The sequence below is a fragment of the Onychostoma macrolepis genome, chromosome 22 (genome assembly GCF_012432095.1).
Source record: "Onychostoma macrolepis isolate SWU-2019 chromosome 22, ASM1243209v1, whole genome shotgun sequence".
Classification (NCBI taxonomy): domain Eukaryota; kingdom Metazoa; phylum Chordata; class Actinopteri; order Cypriniformes; family Cyprinidae; genus Onychostoma; species Onychostoma macrolepis.
In genome coordinates, this window is record NC_081176.1 from 25,700,502 (window position 1) to 25,724,422 (window position 23,921).

The following is a 23,921-nucleotide window of genomic DNA, read 5'->3' on the forward strand; positions in this document are numbered from 1 at the left end:
GAGGGAGCAACAGTAACTAAGGGGGGTGGGGCTTACCGATAGGTCAATTAATGCAGCCTAACAATCCTTTAACCTTTTCAGTGGTGAGTTTAAAATATTCCAGCGGTAAAATATTCGACCGTTATTTTAGAACGTTTTCCCTTAATGTTTCCATGGCGACGCGTCATGATTGTCACATGACACAGCGAGGCCACAATAACACTGTATGACAGATGGATCTCTTTTATTTCGTTTTTCCTTTTTTATTCAAAATATTCATAAACCTGCTTACCATATAATCAACTATCTGATATTCCGATTCACAAATATGTGCAAATGAGTGTGTTTTATCGTTTAAAAACAGTTCTAAATGATCTTGATCGTGATCTGTAACGTGAGATGGGCGCCGCCATGTTTGTTTGCGCTGCAGTTCAGAGAGTCCTGTCGGATTTACATCACGTAAATTCATCAATTTCTCGCAAAATACATGCAAGTAAGTGGCGGGTGAAATGGGAAAAGAATAGAGTGAACTTTATAGTTACTTACACTGTGTATTTGATATTAATAAAACACGTCTGAAAATTATATTTGAATGGATTGTTATTGCTGCTTCCATAAACATCTGAGTGTATTTTACGAACTCTAAATGTATTGTTTTACTAGTACTTACAGTATGTGTATGTAAATGTCTAAAGCATAAAATAAACATTATGTGGTTAAAAACACTGCATAGATGCGATTATATGACAAGTGCAGCGGCATCTCAGCGTCAGACAAAGCGCGAAAACGCAGTTTGAATTTGGCAGTTATGCGACGTCACCGAACGTTCTAAATCCTAGATGTGGGACCGTACCGCTCAAAAGGTTAACAGATTTGAATAATAGAAGCGTATTAGTGTGTTATGTGTAAGCCAGGTTAAAGAGATGTGTCTTTAATCTAGATTTAAACTGACAGAGTGTGTCTGCCTCCTGAACAGTGTTAGGTAGATTGTTCCAGAGTTTGGGTGCCAAATAGGAAAAGGATCTGCCGCCCACAGTCGATTTTGATATTTTAGGTATTATCAAATGGCCACAGTTTTGAGAACGCAGCGGACGTGGAGGACTATAATGCGATAAGAGCTTGCTCAAGTACTGAGGAGCTAAGCCATTCAGGGCTTTGTAAGTAATTAACAAGACTTTAAAATCTATCCGATGTTTGATAGGGAGCCAGTGCAGTGTTGACAGAACCGGGCTAATGTGGTCATATTTCTTGGTTCTAGTAAGGACCTCTAGCTGCTGCATTTTGGGCCAACTGTAGTTTGTTGATCAAGCGTGCAGAACAACCACCCAATAAAGCATTACAGTAGTCTAACCTTGAGGTCATAAACGCATGAATTAGCATTTCTGCATTTGACGTTGAAAGCATAGGTCGCAATTTAGATATGTTTTTGAGATGGAAAAACGCAGTTTTACAGATGCTATAAACATGGCTTTCAAATTAAAAATTGCTATCAAACAGCACACCTAGGTTCCTAACTGATGAAGAAGAATTGACAGAGCAGCCGTCAAGTGTTAGATAGTGTTCTAGGTTATTACATGTGGGGTTTTTAGGTCCGATAATTAACACCTCTGGTTTTTCAGAGTTTAGCAGTAAGAAATTACTTGTCATCCAGTTTTTTTATATCGACTATGCATTCCGTTAGTTTCTCAATTTGGTGTTTTTCACCGGGCCGCGAAGAAATATAGAGTATCATCAGCATAACAGTGAAAGCTAACACCATGTCTCCTGATAATATCTCCCAAGGGTAACATGTAAATCGTGAAAAGTAACGGCCCTAGTAGTGAGCCTTGAGGTACTCCATACTGCACTTGTGATCGATATGATACCTCTTCATTCACTGCTATGAACTGATGGCGATTTGAACCATGCTAAGGCACTTCCACTAATGCCAACAAAGTTTTCTAGTCTATTCAAAAGAATGTTGTGGTCAATAGTGTCGAATGCAGCGCTAAGATCCCGTAGAACTAATAGAGAGATAAAACCACGATCAGATGATAGAAGCAGGTCATTTGTAACTCTAATGAGAGCAGTCTCAGTACTATGATACGATCTAAATCCTGACTGGAATTCCTCACAGATACCATTTTTCTCTAAGAAGGAATATAATTGTGAGGATACTACCTTTTCTAGTATCTTTGACAGAAAAGGGAGATTTGAGATCGGTCTGTAATTAACTAGATCTTTGGGGTCAAGTTGTGGTTTTTTAATGAGAGGCTTAATAACAGCCAATTTGAAGGTTTTGGGGACATATCCTAATGACAATGATGAATTAATAATAGTCAAAAGAGGATCTATGACTTCTGGAAGCAGCTCTTTTAGTAGTTTAGATGGAATAGGGTCTAACATACATGTTGTTGGTTTAGATGATTTAACAAGTTTATACAATTCTTCCTCTCCTCCAGTAGAGAATGAGTGGAATTGTTCCTCAGGGGATCTATAGTGAACTATCTGATGCGATACTGTAGCTGACGGCTGCATGGTTACAATTGTGCACGTGATTAAAACGTTTTATAGATGTTCAGGTCTGACTGGACTGATTTTTGACCTTTTTACAACCTTTGTCAAGTTCAGATGTGTAAACGTTAAGACATAATTTATTGCCTTACAATGTTACACAATGGGTGTATGCTTATTTTATAGGCAGGCTTATGTACACTTAAATTATGCAGCAACACATCTTATAAACATCCAGATGATGACACATTTAGACGTCCAGGGATGCGCAGAAAAGACGTGGAATTCACGGCCAGATAACGTCAAAGACATCTGTTCAACTTTCATTTTGGAACTATTTTTCAACCATGACGGGACATCTTTTCAACGGTAATTAGACGTCCAAATGTTTGCTGGGTAATGTGGAAAATAAGTAATGGGTCCGTGTCAAAATACAGATATTTAGGATAACACTAACACTACCATGTAGTTTGTTTCTCCAGACTTTGAATCCATATACAGGTGCAATCTCAATAAATTTGAATGTCGTGTAAAAGTTAATTTCAGTAATTCAACTCAAATTGTGAAACTTGTGTATTAAATACATTCAACGCACACAGACTGAAGTAGTTTAAATCTTTGGTTCTTTTAATTGTGATGATTTTTGGCTCACATTTAACAAATTAGAATATGGTGACATGCCAATCAGCTAATCAACTCAAAACACCTGCAACGGTTTCCTGAGCCTTCAAAATGGTCTCTCAGTTTGGTTCACTAAGCTACACAATCATGGGGAAGACTGCTGATCTGACAGTTGTCCAGAAGACAATCACTGACACCCTTCACAAGGAGGGTAAGCCACAAACATTCATTGCCAAAGAAGCTGGCTGTTCACAGAGTGCTGTATCCAAGCATGTTAACAGAAAGTTGAGTGGAAGGAAAAAGTGTGGAAGAAAAAGATGCACAAGCAACCGAGAGAACCACAGCCTTATGAGGATTGTCAAGCAAAATCGATTCAAGAATTTGGGTGAACTTCACAAGGAATAGACTGAGGCTGGGGTCAAGGCATCAAGAGCACCACAAACAGACGTGTCAAGGAATTTGGCTACAGTTGTCCTCTCCTGAACCACAGACAACATCAGAGGCGTCTTACCTGGGCTAAGGAGAAGAAGAACTGGACTGTTGCCCAGTGGTCCAAAGTCCTCTTTTCAGATGAAAGCAAGTTTTGTATTTCATTTGGAAACCAAGGTCCTAGAGTCTGGAGGAAGGGTGGAGAAACTCATAGCCCAAGTTGCTTGAAGTCCAGTGTGAAGTTTCCACAGTCTGTGATGATTTGGGGTGCAATATCATCTGCTGGTGTTGGTCCATTGTGTTTTTTGAAAACCAAAGTCACTGCACCCGTTTACCAAAATATTTTGGAGCACTTCATACTTCCTTCTGCTGACCAGCTTTTTAAAGATGCTGATTTCATTTTCCAGCAGGATTTGGCACCTGCCCACACTGCCAAAAGCACCAAAGTTGGTAAAATGACAATGGTGCTGGTGTGCTTGACTGGCCAGCAACCTCAACAGACCTGAACCCCACAGATAATCTATGGGGTATTGTCAAGAGGAAAATGAGAACCAAGAGACCAAAAAATGCAGATGAGCTGAAGGCCACTGTCAAAGAAACTTGGGCTTCCATACCACCTCAGCAGTGCCACAAACTGATCGCCTCCATGCCACGCCGAATTGAGGCAGTAATTAAAGCAAAAGGAGCCCCTACCAAGTATTGAGTACATATACAGTAAATGAACATACTTTTTTTTTTATTGGTCTTATGAAGTATTCTAATTTGTTGAGATAATGAATTGGTGGGTTTTTGTTAAATGTGAGCCAAAATCATCACAATTAGAAGAACCAAAGACTTAAAATACTTCAGTCTGTGTGCATTGAATTCATTTAATACACAAGTTTCACAATTTGAGTTGAATTACTGAAATAAATGAACTTTTCCACGACATTCTAATTTATTGAGATGCACCTGTATTACGCTGAGTTCCCTCACTGTCCGATCAGGTCTTCAACCCTGCTGCAGCGGTGGCTTTCCCGCGGTTCAGATATCAGGGCTTTTATTGGTCTGTTTACGATCAGATACCTTTATTGGCTACTGAAGAGCTATCAAATGTTTGAATATCAATTCAAATTTTGGGTGTACTCAGTAACGAACTATGATTTAAAAGTAACGAAGTAGATTATTTTGCTTAATTTGTACATACGTATAAGTAGAAGTACACAAGTGTATAGCCTCTCCACATTCTTCATTAAACAATGGAACTGACTTCTCCTTACTGTTGTTTTCTTTCCTGTTATATCTATATATACACTGTATATCTTTTTTACATTTTATTTCAACTGCACTTACAATCGCAAACCGTTTAAAATGTAACAGTACATCGGACAAAACCAGACCAAACTGAAAAAAATTAGGTGTAGAAACTATTGTCTCTCAGAAACTGTTAATTTCACTAAAACTATTTCCAATTAATATTATTAATTTCTGCTAATAACTGTTGAACCATAAGGTCTGAAAGACCTTGGCTCATGCCGAGTCAAATGCATACCATTTTCTGAAAAATCTACTTTTCCGAACTTGTCCTAGACAGTTTGTCCAATTTTCACCAAAATTGGCTCGGATCATCTTCAGAGCATTCTGGCAAAAAGTTATCAGAAGTTTTTGATATACCAAACCGTTTTCAAAAAGTGTGTTAACAAATTTGACAATGTGTGTAAAAATGGACATGAGGCTATCTCCGCAATACTTTAGCGGATTCTGACCAAACTTGGTATGTGTTATAACAAGCATGACCTGAGGGCAACCGAGTAGTTTCTCCACAGCGTCACCTACTGGTCGAAAGTTATATTTCTGCTAATAACTTCTGACCAGTTTGGCCAAAAATTATAAGATTGGTCCAGTTAGATTCTGAACAGCACACAGAATCGAAAAATACTTAATTTTCCTATGTCGGCCTTTTTGAGTGTCGACCATTTTGAGTTTTGTAGTAAAATTTTGTATCAACAAATGTCTCCAGAGCTCAGCTTCAACCCTAATCAAACACAGTTGTGTTGAAGCAGGTTTGGAACTTAAATCTGCAGGAAGGTAGATCTCCAGGAACAGGGTTGGAGCTATACAGGCTTGCAGCTGTATTTCAACCATCTTTCATAACTTCCCCAGCCTTTTTTATCCTTTTGGGAATTTCTGTCTGAGTGGCTTGCCAGTGTAAGAATAACAGGCCAGGAGTCCTGAGTGAAAAGATTACAGATCATTGTTCTCAGGGTTAAGAGCTGCTACAGCTCTACAGACTGATGTCAGAAGAGCACAACTACATTAACCACACTCCACAAAATGAGTGGATGATGCCTTTATTTGTAACCTTGCATATCATTCAACACAACCTCTGTACCGAAAAAAGGTGTTTTGTGCCCTATACAAATTTATAAACTCTACTGTCACATTGTAACACCGGCTATAGTAAAACAACCAGAGTCACACAAAATCACAGTTGACAAAATCAACTGTATTTTAAAGTTTTTAACCCCATTACAATTTAAATTAAAAAAAAAATAAATAACAAACCTTCTTTGAAAGAACCATTAAACCTGACCACATACAGATATGAAACAACACTCCTCTTAAAGGGGTAGAGAATGCAAAAAGATCACAGATGAAAAGTGATGATGGAGCTCACAGTGGTTAATGTCCATATTAAGAATCCATTTCCCATTCCAGAACAAGCATCAAGGAATATCCCAAGAATAATCAGTCCAAACAAGTACTCGGGATGAAATAGTCCTTAATCTTTTCTTACTATAGTTGATGGTTGGGACAGTCCATACACCCACAAAAGAAAACCCTCTGTATACAAACAAAATTAAATAATAATCAGACCAAACATGAAACATTCCATATACATATATACACAATCCATCCCACCAAAAACATCACTTACATTGAGCTGAAAGAACAATAATGTTCCTCAAAATAGGGCCCATACAACAGCTTGAACAAAGATGAGCTCCTAGCCCTGCCAAAGCACATGGCTAAAATCTTATTCACTTCCTTATAAAAGGGTGAGCTAGAATGGTTACCTTCCCCTACTCCCCCCTAGTGACGGGGAGGGAAGCTACCAAAGAAACAGTGGTACTGTTACAACATGCAAGCCTGTTTTTGTTCAATTGTAGTGTTTCTTCTTCCTGTGTTTAGTTTTACCTGTTCCTTTTTTTCTAGTTTTCCCACCATTAGTCTCATAGGTTACTAATCTGAACACACCTGTTCTGTTACTCCTCGATTACATTTATCCAGGTTATTTAAGCCCTGTGTCTCATTCAGTCCCTTTGTCCAGTATTGACTGTTTAGCGTTTGTGCCACATTTACTCCTGCGTTTTCTCTTTGTGGATTTGTTATTAAAAGACGTTTGATTCAGCTCCTTCATTGTGCACTTGATTCAGCACACCTTTTACAGCTACAACAAACATTGATTTCCAAAACAGTCTGTCACATAAATATTGTGTTTAAAATATCTTTATAGATGAAGTAATATGAAGGAGTTTGGATGTTCAGAATAACTATTTTAATGATATGTTTGTAAAATTTGATGTATGAGAATATTCTTGCTAAAAAAAACTTTCTCTTAAATATTTACCTTTAAACAAAAACAATAATTCAAAGTAGAATTAGCCTTTACTAACACAAGGTCTAGCAGGCTTAGACTTCTTTTCAGGTAAGTCACTGTTAGATACTAACATGTCTATAGAAATTGATTTTCTACATAAATGCCACTCATTATACAGTATACACTACATATAAACTATAGAAGAGACAGACATTCAGATGTTTGTGAACAGTTACGTAACTGTTATGAACTGTTAAAGATGGACATTGTTAAATTGGACCATTTTATTGCATCAAAATGTTAATACTTTACTACATAGGGATGGATCATTTTATTATTTGTTTATTAGTCATGCAACAATACTTATTAGGCCTACTGTAATAATTTTTATTAGTTAGTATTTCTGTTTTTTTTTTTTGTAAGACCTTAGTCTAGTGCTCTTATTAATATTTTAGCATGATTTTGTAAGAGTTTAACTACTAAGACGGAACAAAATAGCATAGCCGTCTTAATGGCCAGTGTCATTCTCGATGTACAGATAGTGTTATTATGCTACTGTTCTTGATTGTGTTGATACAGTTTCTCACAGATAATAATCATGATGATCACTGTGTTTGTCTTACCGAACGTGGTACCCTGTCAGCAATAACACTTAAAGAACTGTTGAACTGTAACAGCTCTGTGGCCATCACAGGAAACACAGAGAATTCAGAATACAGAACAAAAAGACAGTTCATTTACAATCTCCATGAACGTTTCAGAGCAGGCAGAATTCAGGGATGACCTCCGTCTGTGTCAGGTCAAACAGAGAGCTCCAGGACGGCTTCTTTGGTCGTTACAAGACAAGCAAAGAGTTAGAGATCATAGATAGATAGATAGATAGATAGATAGATAGATATGAAATCTGTACTGGAGATGGCTTGGCATTTCTGTAATGGTTAGCTGTGATCAGGTGTTTATCTGCTCCTCCTGTCAGACTAGATAAGTTCTGTCTCCTCATCACCTGTTCAGTCTGTCAGAGTTCTAGCAGTAGACAGACAACACAACACAACACAACACAACACAACACAGAGAAGATTAGATAGAACACGGCAAGTCACTTTGAAGAAACTCCTTTTCAAATGTGCAAAGGCAAAAGGTGAGTTACTTTAAGAACAGTTTTATCCCACTGTTGTAAATTGCATTAAAATTGTATTGATTGATTGATTGATTGACAGGAAGCATTCATTTTCCATCTTTGTTTATTTATTATTATTTCTGTTGTTGTCATCTATATTTATGGTGGTGAGAAACGTTTTTGAAGGAAATTTCACACTAAAAACTATGAAGTTATTATTTAGTTTATTATCATCTATTTTCTCTTCTTTAGAAGAAACCTGAAGAACTGGATGCTCCCAAAATAGAAGTTCTGAATTCCTGTGATGCCATTTAACTTTCAAACCTGAGCGACAGGATGACAGAAACATTTTGGCATCTGCAAGATTTCACCTGAAGAAAATAACTACAGTATTTGTCACTGAGTACAACATGTAACTAGAAACAAACAATATTTCATCTTAGAAAAAGAATCAAGAAGGATGTATTTTATCTTCAGAAGTCAAGCACAAGACCCAGAGATCTTCATTAAAGGTGCGTAAAACATTTGTCAGATCAAACTGTTACTTGTGTTCTATAAGTTCAGTCTTATTCGGTAATATATATTACCTGTCACAAAACTATAGACATGAACAACTAACCAGGACGACATGGTGGGTGGATTCTGTGAGCAGTGATGTTGATAATAAGTTATTTTTTATTGCAGAACGTTGATTGGACAATATTATAACAATATTGTACAATAATTAAATAATATCTTAAGATATTAGTAGTAAGAACAATAGACAGTTTCTCTGTGACCTCTTTTGCTCAAATGCTTTCGGCAAAACAATTAGCTGTTAATGGTAAATTGAATGATATTTCTAGTAGGGTGACCATACGTCCGCTTTATCCTGGACGTGTCCTAACTGGGGATTCTAAATGTCCAGGATTTTGACCTGTTGGCATGCTCTCTACAGTCCTCATATATTATATGTATGTGCATTTGCATTGCTTTGACTGTTCTCTGTAGATCCCACCTTCTCTCACACAATGCCTGCATACTATTGGTCAAACTACTCTTCAATCAAACTACTTTTTCAAAGCCAAAATCCATACATTTAAAGTGATTTTAAAATCCTGGCCAGGACATTTTAAGAAAAAAAGAGGACATATGGTCACCCTAATTCTAGCCAAAATTAGTTGACAGTTAAGACACCTGAAAATGTACTTGCATACGCATGCGCTTTCATGTGGGTGCCATATTGACATCATAGATCATTCTCTAAAATGTGTTGTAAATTTAGATATTTAGATTTTAGTTTGTAATTTGAGTGGTCACTTCGAAAAACCAAAATACGATGGCAAACAGGTATGTTTTTATTGAATTTTGGGGTAAATATTTCAGATCGTCAAAGACACATGCTATCGTTACAGTATAGCATGGAAGCTAACTGCTTTGGTGTTTGTAGAAATATCATTTATTCCCCATAAAAGCAGCCTTAATTGTATACATTACAAATAAATAGATTAATATCAATTGCAAGATGATGTTTGTTTTATCAGTTTTAAGAAAACTGATTCATTAGGAGCTGTAAGTCTGGTTGTTCAGTCTAGCTTTAGCTGGTTAGACAGGATAACAATCTACAGAGAGAAAATAATCTAGTTGTGTGTGGATCAAATACATTGTTACTTTTTGCTATAAGTAAAGAACATTCTACAAAGATTTCTATTTTTAACAATGAATTCAATAAATTATGTACCTTCTGAGCAAAAAGCTCATTTGGGTTCATTGTTGTTGTTGTTGTTGTTGCTTAAACTAATGCTATTGCTAACAAAATATACTATTAATCAAATGTTAGTTTATAATTTAGTGCTGTAAATTAAAATAAGGTAGGCTACTGCTATTTAAATGGGACCAGACATAACAGACAGATCATTGCAGGCAGTAACGGATGGCAGAGACATGTTCAGTATTACTAATGGTGAAGATTGAGTAGACGATCAAGAGTAGGTCTACATGTGAACAACTTTTGAAAGTCAACTTGTGTCTCAGTAGTCCTAGAAGTAAATTTGAGAGCGATTAACAAATATCTGGTGTGAATTTATGATCATTCCGCCTGGTTAATGTTGACGTCACTTCCGTCTGATATCATCCGTAGCATGCATTATATATTAATACGGAAGAGTTTTATGACACTCTGTGTGCTTTGAAAAAATAGTTTTCAATCTTAATTTCAGAAATATTTATATGCAATATATTTAAATAAAACATATCAGCATTATCAGGGCACCAAGATGATCAGGTATGTTTGATGAATTTTCAACGAAGTGCAATTTGGACAAACACGTGTATCAGCGAGGACTTGATGTAGTTTGTAGGTTTTCAAATGCCTTATTTAAAGTAGAATTAAGAGGAAGATCTTTTAAGCATCATTAATTTATCATTAATCAACAAGTTTATCTGCAAGCAAAAAACTGCACATATTATTTAGTCATTTTGCAATAGCATTTTGTATTACTATCTTTTGTGTCTCAGAGCATGCCGTTTTATTTGACTTACATGAAATTATTCAACCACAATACTGCAGAATAAGTCTCACAAATATTAAAGTTGTGGCAATCAAACACATGATGTTGGAATTACTAGTGTCATAATCTCCTGCCTTTTTTAACCACATTTTTTTCTGTTTGTGCAGTTGCTGCTTCATCTTAGTGTTTGCCGTGCTGATAAACAACGGTGAGCAAGAAACAAACTAAATTTAAAAGTTAAATTCACACATCATGTATAAATGCAAACCAGTGTGTTTACAGTTAATGTTTGTGTGATTTCAGTGTGTCTGCAGGGCATAGTAGAGGGTGTTATTGGTGGTTCTGTTGTCCTGCTGTGTTCTTCAGCTGAACATGATCTTAAACTTCAAGACACTGATGTGCACTGGAGAGACAACAATGACACAATTATGTATAGTATAATTAAGGGTGAACATTCATTAGTAGGACAAGACCCACAGTACAAGAACAGAGTTGAAACATTTCCTGATGAGTGTCTGAGAGGAAACTTCTCCGTCAAACTTGCTGCTGTCACTCACGCTGATGAGGGAAAATACATCTGCTACATCACAAACCCATCTGATTCTCAACAGAAGACTGTCCAGCTGATCATAAAAGGTCTGCAAAACTGGTTAATTTATGTATGATGATTTTAATTTAAAAAGTGTTAATAAGTGTTTGATCAACTACTGATAGTCCAGTCTGAATGCTGATGTATATACATGATGGACGGATCTGTTGTGTTTATCACAGTGTAATGTTGATGTTGTTTTCTTTACTGTTTTGTTGTAGAATCAAAAGCAGAAAAAGGAAACAAATCCAGTGATCAAGAAGAAAACGGGGCAGACAGTGTGGGGAAATCATTGCTCTGGGTTTCAATTGTAGTAGCTTTATTAGTATTGTCAATAGGGCTTATAGCCGGTTTCAGCATATTTCACTTGAGAAAAAGAAATCAAGCTACTTCACTTTCCTCTGTTTCAACTGAAGAACAAATAACAGTGCCGTGAATTACAAATGAATGTAAAAGTAATGGATCAGAAACCAATGAAATGGCATCATTGTCAAATACTTAAAAAGTATGATTTGTTAAGGTTTAATCTTGTTTTTTTTTTTCACTTATAAAAACAGTATTTAAGTGTATGACTTGTAGTGATGAAAAACACAGTAGTGATGGGGCAAAGATAAGAGGGGCAGAAAGTGGGAATTGTAGAGTTCGGAGATTCAGAACTACTGTGAGTCAATCAGCCTTTTCAGTGAAAGGTTCACGTGTATGGATCAGCAAACAAATTTGGCCCAGATTTGGCATGCATCTGGCACAGCTGGCATTCATCCAGCACTGGTATACAGCATGTGGGCCAAACATGGCCCGGGTTTGGCGGAGGTGGTACCGGGTTTAAGACGGCACACAAGACATGGGCCAGATGTCAAATGTAGATATGTGGGCCACATAAGTATTGCCGATCTTGACCCACATTTAAAATCCATTTCAAATATTTTTGACTAAAATCCCAATGTTTTCCCATACAGAAAGGTAATATATTCACATATATGTGAAACACTGTTAAATATATTGAAATACATTTTGAAAATATATTTTTAAAATGCATAACATAAAGCTCGTATTGTGTGTTTAATTATGTGTTTACATATGATATTATATCTTATATTATAGAATAGTATATCCTGTTGTTTTATTTATATACAACTGACTTCAAACAATGTTTTGCATTCACTGCTTTCATATTCTCATTCAATTTACAGTTTGATGTAGGCCTACTAAACAATACATGATGAAGTTTCAGGATATTTTATTTGACTTTTATGTACAATTTATGTAAATGCATAACTTTCCAAAAGCATCTAGCAACAAATTTAGCAATTTTTAAAATTTATTTGGTAACTTTTAGCAACTTTTGATAAGTGACTCGGACAATAAAAAGACACACATTTTCCATCCAAAATACACAAAAAGAGGAAACTAAAGATGCCTAGCTGTTACGTCAGATACGAGGATACAAATGCAAGTAAAAACTCTTTATTTGAAGTCAGAATAGATGAGGATGATGATGATAGATCCGGGTGATGCAGGCGGTGGCACAGGGACTTTGATGATCAGACGTGGCGTGATGGATGAAGTGCAGCGTGCTCTGATGACGGATGACGTGAGCCAGACATAAAGACGATCCAACAACACGTGAAACCGGAACACAGGAACTAAAGACGGGACACGAGGACGGACACAGGATCAGACAACCTAGACTTCATGAAACGATCTGACAAAGGAGATGAGAAGGTGGTAAGTATTTATAGGAGGTGAGATGAGTGGCAGCTGGTGATGAAGAGTGATTGCAGCTGGATACTGATCAACAGTAACGATCCGGACACACCCACTCCCACACTCACACACATGTAAACAACAAAGCACGAGACTAGAGAGAGACATTGGATCTATGAACCGTGACACTAGCAGTACACACATCACGTGAATCGAGTTAGCTGCCATTTGCAATTCTTCAATTTAATAATAATAATAACTGAATAATTGTTCATTTATGATACACTTTGTTAGTAGCTTGTACTTGAGATTGTTGATCAGTTAGTACGCTGTAAGAAAAATGGAAAAGATAGGCTACTAGTAATTTTCCAGGACATTATCCACTGTAACCCGAAAACACAATGCATAATTTAAAATGCAGGTAAAGAAAACAATACGGAAATTTCTTTCATATTAACATAGTAGATTGTGCCCTATTTTTACAGACTTTTCTTGGAGTGTAGCATACTAACTACTAATACACTGCTTAAAGCATAATTGTTGAGAATGTGTTGTATTACTAGTTTACTAGCTATAAAAATAAAATAAAAACTTAAACTGTAATTTATTTATATTTTAATATTATATTATGCATATTATTTTACAAACAAATCTAAATTAACATATCATTTGTTAATTCCTGAAAACTTTATTTTATTTTATTTTAGTTTAGTTTAGTTTAGCTGAGTTTGGTAGAATAAAATAAGAGAGCCTTTTCATGTGTCTTCTTTTTACAACTCGTGACCTTCCATTCTAAAATCAGGATGTTCCAAAGGGAATGGCTCCAAAATACAAAAGAGCTCTATGCTTTCAAGACTGTATCAGCATCTTTGTTGGTCCTGGAACATTTTAGACAAAGTACACCTACCAAAACCTCTAACCTACCCCTTTATGAGAGGGAAATGAGTTCCCAAAAATACTGGGTTACAGTTCATTTCGGTATGCATGATGGGATACACTTAGCCACGAATACCATTCCGGAGCGATATTCGAGATGTGGATTTGGTGTGCATTAAGAGCATTGCTCTTTGGTGCTTTTAAAGGAACACTCCACTTTTTTTGGAAATAGGCTCATTCTCCAACTCCCCCAGAGTTAATAAGTTGAGTTTTACCGTTTTTGAATCCATTCAGCCGATCTCCGTGTCTGGCGATAGCACTTTTAGCATAGCTTAGCATAGATCATTGGATCCGATTAGACCAGTAGCATCGCGTTCAAAAATGACCAAAGAGTTTCGATAGTTTTCCTATTTAAAACTTGACTCTTCTGTAGTTATATCGTGTACTAAGACCGGCGGAAAATGAAAAGTTGCGATTTTCTAGGCCGATATGATTAGGAACTATACTCCCAGTCGGCGTAATAATCAAGGAACTTTGGCGGCAGCAGGCGCAGTGATACGCAGCGCCTGAAAGTAGTCCCCAGCTATATTATAACCAGGTACCTGGCTGGGGACTACTTTCAGGCGCTGCGTATCACTGCGCCTGCCGCGGCCATGTTACGGCAGCAAAGTTCCTTGATTATTACGCCGGAATGAGAGTATAGTTCCTAGCAAAATCGGACTAGAAAATCGCAACCTTTCATTTTCCGCCGGTCTTAGTACACGATATAACTACAGAAGAGTCAAGTTATCAATAGGAAAACTATCGAAACTCTTTGGTAATTTTTGAACGCGATGCTACTGGTCTAATAGGATTCAATGATCTATGCTAAGCTATGCTAAAAGTGCTATCGCCAGATCCAGAGATCGGCTGAATGGATTCAAAAACGGTAAAACTCAACTTATTAACTCTGGGGGAGTTGGAGAATGAGCCTATTTCCAAAAAAAGTGGAGTGTTCCTTTAAGACCTGGGACAGTCTTGCGCACTTACTTCCTGTTGCATCCACATGCTCTCAATTGGCCAAGACCGCAAGTGTGGGTATTTAGACAAGCCGTAGTCATCTCATTCTGTGGCCACCTTTGAAATGCCTCTCGGGCAGCTATCTCAGTACAGCTCCTATTTATGGAAGTACACAAAAACACTCAGAATTGCAGGGTTATATCTCACAATTGTGACTTTATAACATGCAACTGCGAGCTTAAATCAGGCAATTCTGAAAAGAAAAAAAAGAAATCAGAATTGTGAGATAAAAACTCGCAATTACCTTTTTTGTTTTCATTCAGTAGCAGAAACAAGCTTGAGTGGACAGCCTCTGTATATCTGAAGCGTTTGACCAAGCACATCCTATTTTTATTGCATCAAATAACTACCTAAAAGCAAAAAACATTACCAAAAAGCAAACACTTGAACATACCAGAGTGTGATAAAGTAACAGAAAATCTTTTGAAGGGGAAATAAAAAATAAAATAAATTATATATATATATATATATATATATATATTATATATTATATATTATATATATATATATATATTATATATTATATATTATATATATATATATATATATATGAAGAGTTTTGTTCCAAAACGCGATAAACGCCATTTAAAAAAAAAAAAAAAAAAAAATTGTTAACAGCAAAATCAGTATTGTATCTGGTCAGTATTGAAAAGTCAATTTTTAATTTTAAACAAAATGCGATATCCGTCGTGTTATTCTGTCATGTTTTCCCCTTTTTTTCCAAACCACGACAAACGCCAGTCTTCTCTGCAGATCGCGATATATCCGCTCAACCAATCACAGCGCACCGTTCCACGCACTGTAGACAGTAATGGCGGCGCTTTGAATACACCCGGCATCCGAGTTTTCCTCATCTACTTTGTACTTTGTGATCAACAAACAAACAAAAAGGGCTGCACGATAAATCGCATGTGATTGTCATGCGCATCTCGTCAGTAAAGCCGGTTCCGTGATCTCCATCACGTGCTTTCAGATGGAGCGGCATTTAATACACAGAGCCGTAGATCACTGACAAGCTACATCGCGTTCATAATCGAATGCGATTCATCTGCGATTATGAACGCGATATTGCGTAGCTTGTCAGTGTAAGTGTTTTTATTAATGCCATTACTATTTTTGTTAATACAGCGTATAGAACTAGTCAAATAAATGAATGTAACATGGTAAAGATGAATGCACTGGAAGTTGAATGTAAGGGAAATGTCATTTTGGAATTTCTGTGGTCTAATGTGATATTTGTTGTTCATGTTCTTGTTCATGATGAAATTTTATTTTATTTTATCCTTTTAGTTTCAATATGAAAAATAACTTTTATATTGATTAAATGGATTGCATTTTGGGGGATCTCTTTTATAATAAATCTTCGAAAATCAAAATCTGGATTTGAATTTTTAATGTTATTATAACCTAAAGATGGTATGTGAAAGTTTGAAATAGAAAATAGTGGCTTTAAGTTGACTTAACTTAAAAAAATTTAGGAAACCTGTTGCCTGAAATTTTTTAAGTAAATGATAATTACTAAAATAAGTTAATTGAATTGTGAAGTTCACTTAACTTTTTTTTAAAAAATTATTATGTACTTAATAATTTTAAGGCAACAGGTTTCCTCAATTTTTTTTTTAAGTGAAGTAAACTTATCACTTTTTACAGTGTAGAATCCTCAGGGAAAGTTGCAAATGTGCTTTTTGCCAACTTGTATGACAAATAAGGTATTTTTGCCATGTTTTTAAGAAATGGTGTTTAAACATCCCGAAACTGTTTAAGATATTAGCCTTGTTTTGAATAAGGTCATTAAGATATCAAATTGCAAACTAGCACAAACAACTAAATATAGTGAGGTTTATGCTGAAAACTAGAAGAATTTTGTCATTTATTGTCAATTATAAATCATCACCACTTACAAAAGTACCACTCGACTAAAGGATCCTCTTTCTGAGTTTTATAGAGTGCGTTTGTCTCACTATTGAATGGCGCCCTCTATTGGATAAAACATTTAGGCTAGGCCTATAAATATGTTATAAATGTGTAAAATGTTATCATGCCTATCATGAAAACACATTAGAGATATGATTTCTGACTAGTTCTTAGTTATTGTTTCACTTTCATGACCATACAGACAAATATATATCAATAAATAAATGTGAAAATAAATAAAATAAATACAAATTATTTATTTGTTCTTTCTTTTTTTCTTTTTTCCTTCAACAGTGTTTCAAATTCATAGTGTAGGCTAATTCAAATGGTCCAGACTGTTTGCAAATGTATCATTCTTTTGAACCGGTTCTTTTTAGTGAACTGGAGTCTGAAACGTTTCGCGGCTTGAGCAGCACATTTACAAGTTACTCAATCAAAACTCACTCTCAGAAGTACCTAACAGTCACCCCGACTCGAAATGAGCCAAAATACCAGCGTACATGATTATGTGGTGCTGGTTTTTACCAACTATTCAGCGCTCCAGTTACAGCTCTGGTGGGCGCTCTGGAGGAGTGGGCACTTGGGGGCGCTCTGGAAGCGCGGACACTGGAGGAGCAGGCCCTGGAGGGTGCTTGCGAGGAGTGGGCACTGGAGGGCGACTGACGGTGGGCTAGAGTGGGGAGCGGCTGACGGGCTGGTTCTGGCTCAGGCCCGGACACTTCCCAGGTCCATGGGGCGATGGCAATTGGCCCCGAGCCAGAACAAACAATTGAGTGCGGCGTCATCCACAGAACTCCCCAGTGTACTCGTAGAAGGGGAGATCTCGATAGGCTAGGGCAGCAAATCGTGCGGCGGTTTCCATGCCGTGGGAGAAACAGGGAAAAACAAAAAACTGGGGAAAAGAAGCGCCCCTCGTTATTTTTATGGTCTGCTGTTCTATCACGGTGTGCTGGGGATGAAGCAGCGAGGAGACAAGGATAATCTTCAATGAAGCAGTCTTTAATAATTACAAAACCCAAAATGACATTTAATGACATATAACAGCAGACAAAAACGAAGGGAGGACACAGGGCTTATAAAGACATGGAACTTAATCAGGGAGAACAAGAAACAGGTGAGGAGTAATCAAGGAACTTAACAAGAATAGGAACTACCAAAAAGGGGAAAACGGAACAAAAACGCAACAGTTACATTTCTTGCACACACCGATCATTTTCCTTCATAAGACTTAAATATATCGTCAGGAACTCACTGCTATTAATTTTGTTCCCTGATATGCTTTTTTGACTCATTTGCAGATAGCCACTGACTACACAGTAAAAAACGCAGTGTCAGTTTAACACTTAAAGTGTCAATTTTAACACTACTAAAGATCATATATGGTCCCAATCTGTCTAGTGTAAAAAGTACACCATTCATAGTGTTGAATTTTTAGTGTTAATATAGCACCTTACAGTGTAGAAAAATTACACTCCGAGTGTGAATTGTTACACTTGCAATTGTTGTTCAAATTTTACACTCTGGGGTATTTAACACCCCTGGTGTTGTTTTAATCCTTTAAGTGTTAATAATGAAGTATTCTTTTCAGTGCAAAAATAAAAATGCTATTGTATGGTGTTAATGTACAAGATTAGACATAAAATCAAGAGTCTTCAGACAGATGTACAAATTCCAACGTTTATTTAACAAATGGGCAAAGTGGCAACTTTAAAGCATATACCAGATGTGTAGAGGTTAATTAGTCAGTCACATTCGTTAAGTGTTGCACGGAAACATAACATAGTTAATAAAACACATAAAATCATCAAATTTACCTAGACATTAACAAATATGACAGGTTTGAACAAGACTGCAGCAAGATACTTGTCGACAGTTGTGTAGCATCCATGAACGCTGTTCCTCGTTGTCCCATCAGCGAGCAGGTATGGCTGTGTGGTCTCTTCTATGCAATCAAGGTGTTCTTATTAGTGCCTGCAGATCAAAGACAAAACTAACAATTAAGGTCAGCTCTCCAATTGAGTTTATTTTTTATTAGGCTTTCATATACAACACATCTGGCAATATTTTGAGGCAGAGTGTGACAGAAATGTACCTATTTGAAGATATTTTTCAGCTTGATAGGAGGACATTTCTCCAGGTCCCTTGCAGCCTTGTGGTGATGGTGGAATCAAATGAAGGAGACAAATTGATGCAACATCGCTGTCCCATTCTAAATAACAGATATGACAACTTCAGCAAAAAATGCATTAACACAGAATATAGATAATAAATGAATATAGATAATCTTATTCTGAAATATAGTCTAACCTTAAACATCGGTTTCATCCTCCTTTACAGCTGATTCCGAGGTCAATCGTGTCCTTGAAGGTCTTGGGAAAAAATAAAAAATAAAATAATGACAATATCTCTCTCAGGAACCATTCTGCTAAACTGATTGTGTAGTCACACAGTGGCTCTGCTCACACCTGGCATTAGCATGCATCTTGGGTGATGCACAAGTGAACAAGCACAAGACGCATATGGCCACATTCTTTTATTACAGGGTTAGTTCAAAAATGAAATTCCATGGTTTACTCAACCAAGACTTTCGTTATCTTTGAAACACAACGGAAGACATTTTAATAGAATATAAGATTCCTGTCCTTGATTGACGGTCCACGCAACTACCACTTTGATAATTCATAAACTTCATAAAGAGATCTAATCCATAAAGAGATCTAATCCATACGCATCATGTGGTTTAGTCCAAATTTTCTGTTTATGATCCCTGATCAATGTTTAAATGTGAAAAATTTATTCAATCTGTGAAATTATTATTCAATCTGTTCAATGTATAAAGCGTGACTAAAAATTGTGACTAAACCGCTCGATTCATTTGGATTACTTTTATGATCTCTTTATGAACTTCTTGCATTCAAGTGGTGGTTATGTAGACTGTCAATGGAAGGACAGTAATCTCTCAGATTTCATTTAAATTATCTTCATTTGTGTTTTGAAAATGAATGAAAGTCTTGCAGGTTTGGAATGACAGAGAGTGAGAAATGACGACAAGTTTTCATTTTTGGGCTTTATGTGTTTTGATATCTTAAATTAATAATTAGTAAATTCCAGGTGACACAGACTCACAATTCTGGCTTCATCTTCAGCATTCTGCTCCTTTCTTGAAGGGCTTCCATCACTGACGCTCATCAGACTCCAGGTTTGCAATCTTATGAGAGGAGCTTCCTTCACTTGACACTGCAGACGTCTGGGCCAATTCTATTGAAAAATAAAAATAAAAAACACTTATTTCAGTAATTTAATTTACATTAGGACTGTAAATATGGTAAAATAATTATGATTACCCCTAATTTTGAGTATGCTGAGAGCTGTCTATAATACGGGTGTCAAATCATAAACTTATTTTTATTTACATCCTTAATTCTAGGGTCAATTAAACGACTGTTAAAGTTAATAGACATAAAACCTTGTGCAATATTCACATGGAGGTATTCCTGAAACAATTTAAGTATTTATTTAATCTGATTATTAAACACATTTATATAATTTTAATGAGTAACATGAGTAATAAGGCATCTTAAAATGAACATGGTGTACTACGTTAGAATAAATTAACACGTTCAGAATTTATCTTACTATTAATTTATTATTTATAATGTGAAAAGAAAATACAGATAGATTCAGACATATCTTTCTAAATTAAAACTTAACTTTGTACATCTGGAAATATTTAGGACATTATTTACCCAAAATAGCATGCTATATGAATTGATAAAGACTGGTTTCAAGCATGCTCTGCATGGGCACTGAAAGAAATTGAAAGACTGACGGATTTAAGTTTTTAAACGCGCTCTAATTTCACAGTTTTGCATTAGATAACGCCAATTAAATGACTGGTAAATGTCCCGCGTTACACAGCTCCGTCTGCAGAAAGACTTGACGCGACGCGACACTTCAACACGGTGTTATGTCACAAAAACGAAATTGTTAGCACGTAAATGTTTAACAGTCCCACTATTACCGGTTCAAAGCACTCAGTGCTTTCAAAAACAAATATAAATTTAACATTTGATGAATTCTCTCCTCTGAGTAGAAAACCGCCCAAATGTGTCTGCTTCAGACTCGTAGTAAAACCAGGCCTCGGCGGGAATGAAGGAGAGAGGATCTGTCATCGAACCAAAATGAAAGAAGCTAAAAGTATATATATAACATAAATTATAAACACATTCCAAAAATTATTTTACAAGTAAAATCACTATTTCAGGAAATCGAACCCGCTTTAGAAACTTTCACACAGGCTAACGTTGCATCTCTACACCTCACGAACTTAACACTGTACACCCGACAAAAACACTGGCAGTTAGTAATTTCTAAATGTGTTCACCACCAATCAAATTTTGAGTAACATTATCAACAAAAAGTATTTCTCCCATGTAAATTTATAAAGAGAAAAGCAATCCAACTTATGCCGAATTCACACTGCACGATTTTCAAACACGTCGGATCGCTGTTGTTTTCACACTGCGTGACTGTCTGGGTAGCATTCAGTCCCTGCTGTGTCCACATTGCACGATGGATCGGCGACAGGGGCTTTCACATTGCACGATTTCACAATAGGAAGAATCGCCGACAACTCTGTCTGATCCGCAAACTACGTTTCACAACAAAACACACGCGAGAAGTGATAAGGAAATAACGCGAAAACCTACATGCCTCAGCCCGTTGTTCTGGAGCGAGACTGGAAGTATTAAAAATATATAGCCCGCAAATTGTCTGTGCGCTGATTTCCAGCTACAAAAACAACAACAGATTATGCAGGAGGGATGCAGGGAACAGGGATTGTGTTCTGCAAAGAGTGGTAAATAATCATTTGCAGTAACTGTTGTTGCGGCTGGTCAAGCGTTTGTGCTTGTTTCTGTATGATATAATTGTACAAATTAAAATACTGATATGATAACTCCTCATGGAACTTCCCTCTGCCCTGTATCTTTGTCTCTCATTGGCTGAAGGTCATCGTGATGTAGTTTTCAGTCAGAAATCATTGCACACAGCAGGATTGTGAATCGCCGACAGCTCCAGATATTTAGCATGCCAAATATTTCACGGGCGTCGGCGACGTGTCGGCGATTCTCTCAGATCGCGTCTTTGATAATTCACACTGCGCGATTTTCACTCGCGTGAACGAGCTCCGATTTGCCTCCGATGTCGGGCGTTTGTCGGCGATTTATCAAAACCTGTCGGCGAGTGAAAAATCGGGCTAAAATCGTGACAACACTGAACACCAGTACTGTTTAACACTGTAGATTGTTAATTCAACTCTCTGGGAATTAATAACTTTTAACACTGCAAATATTACACTGCTGATTTTACTGTGTAGCACTTTAAGAATAACCAAGGACCACGGTTTCACCTAAAAATCTGATTTACTATTCTGCTGAAAAAAAAAAAAAACATGTTGGATGGCATGAGGGTGAGTAAATTAACAGCAAATCAACTGCAAATTTTAATTTTGGGGTGAACTAACACATTTGGCAAGTGCTAAATGTGCACCAAATGTGTAGAGCTAGTGAACAATGAAAGCAGACACACCTGTAATGCTGCTCTTTCATTTGAGGTTAAGACAACTGTGAGAACTTCATTAACACAAAGGTGTTGAAAAAACACTGCACTGGTTTCACAGTTTAACCTCCACTCTAGACAAAGGTGAGAGTCGTTGGTTGTCAAGAGCCAAACCCAATGAACATGTTTCTGGTTTTGGTTTAGCACTTCAGGTTAGTTGAGTTGAAAATAATACTAGTAAATAATATAGTAGTTTGTTTGTTTGTTTGTTTATTAAAACCTATTAATTTAAAAATTATGCTATCAGTACAGTACCAAATAGAAATGTGAGGTGTGACTCATACCAGGCCATTAAAAAAAAAACTTTTCTCTCTCTTTTTTTTTTTTTTTTTTTTAAGTTTAATTAGATTTGTGATGTATCTGGAAATGGTGCTTAAGTCCTAATTAATCAACAGTGACACTATTTAATGTGAGTTTGAAATTATATATATAGAAGAAAATTCTGTATAGGAAAATAATAAATAGGAAAATACATGAGGAAGAAATCATTCATGGACTGTAGTAAAACCCAGCTATTCTGTCATTCATTTGTTAGCACATTTTATTTTATTTTTTTCTGATTTCCATTTGAATGCCAGAATATACTCACAGAGGTTTTCTCAAAATAAAACACATTTTAAAATGCACAGGAGACAGACTCTTCACACTGTCATTTTGTTCAAATAAATCACAACAAAAGTGCTGAATTAGAGGAAAAAAAGGTTGACAAGCCATGACATTTCACACTATCAGACTTTATTATCTTATGGTCATTTAACTGATTCTGTTTTAAAAAAAAAAAAAGTCCTCTATATCCTATAAAATTGATCATCTTCTTGGTCCAACAGCATGGAAAACTCAACCAGGCTTCACAAAAATAATAATGTGCACACTCTACATTCAAGGTTAAAGAGGTAGAAAAAAATATATATACACATCGACAACCATTCACAAACATTTTCAGCAGATACAGATTAAGACAGCAATTCCAAAACATAAGTCTTCCAAATGACAAAGAGACGATATAGTAAACACTAACGTTCCTAAACACACATTTCATCTGAAGCAGGAGTTATCAATGTTTTGATGCCACCGGCACTAAAATATGATAATTCACTTGTGGGACCCACTAAAATACAAAGGCAGGTACATAAAGAAAAATTTAAAATTATAACTGTCTGTTCAATAAAATAATTGTGATTAATTGACTTCCAATTAGTCTTTAGAATGCAGAACGAAACAGAGGCAATATCAAATGCAGTTGATTTGAACTTATTTGTATATTTATTTGTAATTTTATTGTTTTTTTGTTTTTTTCTGTACTTTCCTGCAGACCCCAGTTTGAAAATCCCAATCTATTTTTTTTTAAAGAAGTTTTAGAGTTTAGAGCAGCACAGGTGCTGTTGACTTTGCTCGACCAAATATTTTTACACACACTGTAAAAAATTTTCCTGTAAAAAAACAGTAATGTGC

General features: G+C 36.3%; 1 protein-coding gene and 1 long non-coding RNA gene across 4 annotated transcripts; one reads left to right on the forward strand and one right to left on the reverse strand.

Annotated features, from left to right (window-relative positions):
* The first annotated feature begins 7,744 nt into the window (after positions 1-7,744).
* Positions 7,745-12,307, forward strand: LOC131530809 (CD276 antigen homolog). Of its 2 annotated transcripts, XR_009268496.1 has the most exons (5): positions 7,745-8,240; positions 8,472-8,731; positions 10,876-10,916; positions 11,012-11,344; positions 11,519-12,307. XR_009268496.1 is itself a non-coding variant. In XM_058761273.1 (4 exons), the coding sequence occupies exons 1-4, from the start codon at positions 9,538-9,540 to the stop codon at positions 11,731-11,733; spliced, it is 600 nt and encodes a 199-aa protein (XP_058617256.1). In that variant the 5' UTR covers positions 9,165-9,537; the 3' UTR covers positions 11,734-12,307. The 2 variants fall into 2 exon arrangements, 1 of the variants encoding a protein (XP_058617256.1); XM_058761273.1 differs by lacking the exons at positions 7,745-8,240; positions 8,472-8,731 and adding an exon at positions 9,165-9,548.
* Positions 12,308-18,527: 6,220 nt separating this feature from the next.
* LOC131530829 (uncharacterized) lies at positions 18,528-22,200 on the reverse strand. Of its 2 annotated transcripts, XR_009268507.1 has the most exons (5): positions 20,597-22,200; positions 19,977-20,108; positions 19,158-19,219; positions 18,943-19,059; positions 18,528-18,821 (listed from the first exon to the last, which is right to left on the reverse strand). It is a non-coding gene; the product is annotated as an uncharacterized LOC131530829 (long non-coding RNA). The 2 variants fall into 2 exon arrangements; XR_009268506.1 differs by having other exon boundaries at positions 19,977-22,200.
* Between the last annotated feature and the right edge of the window lie 1,721 nt (positions 22,201-23,921).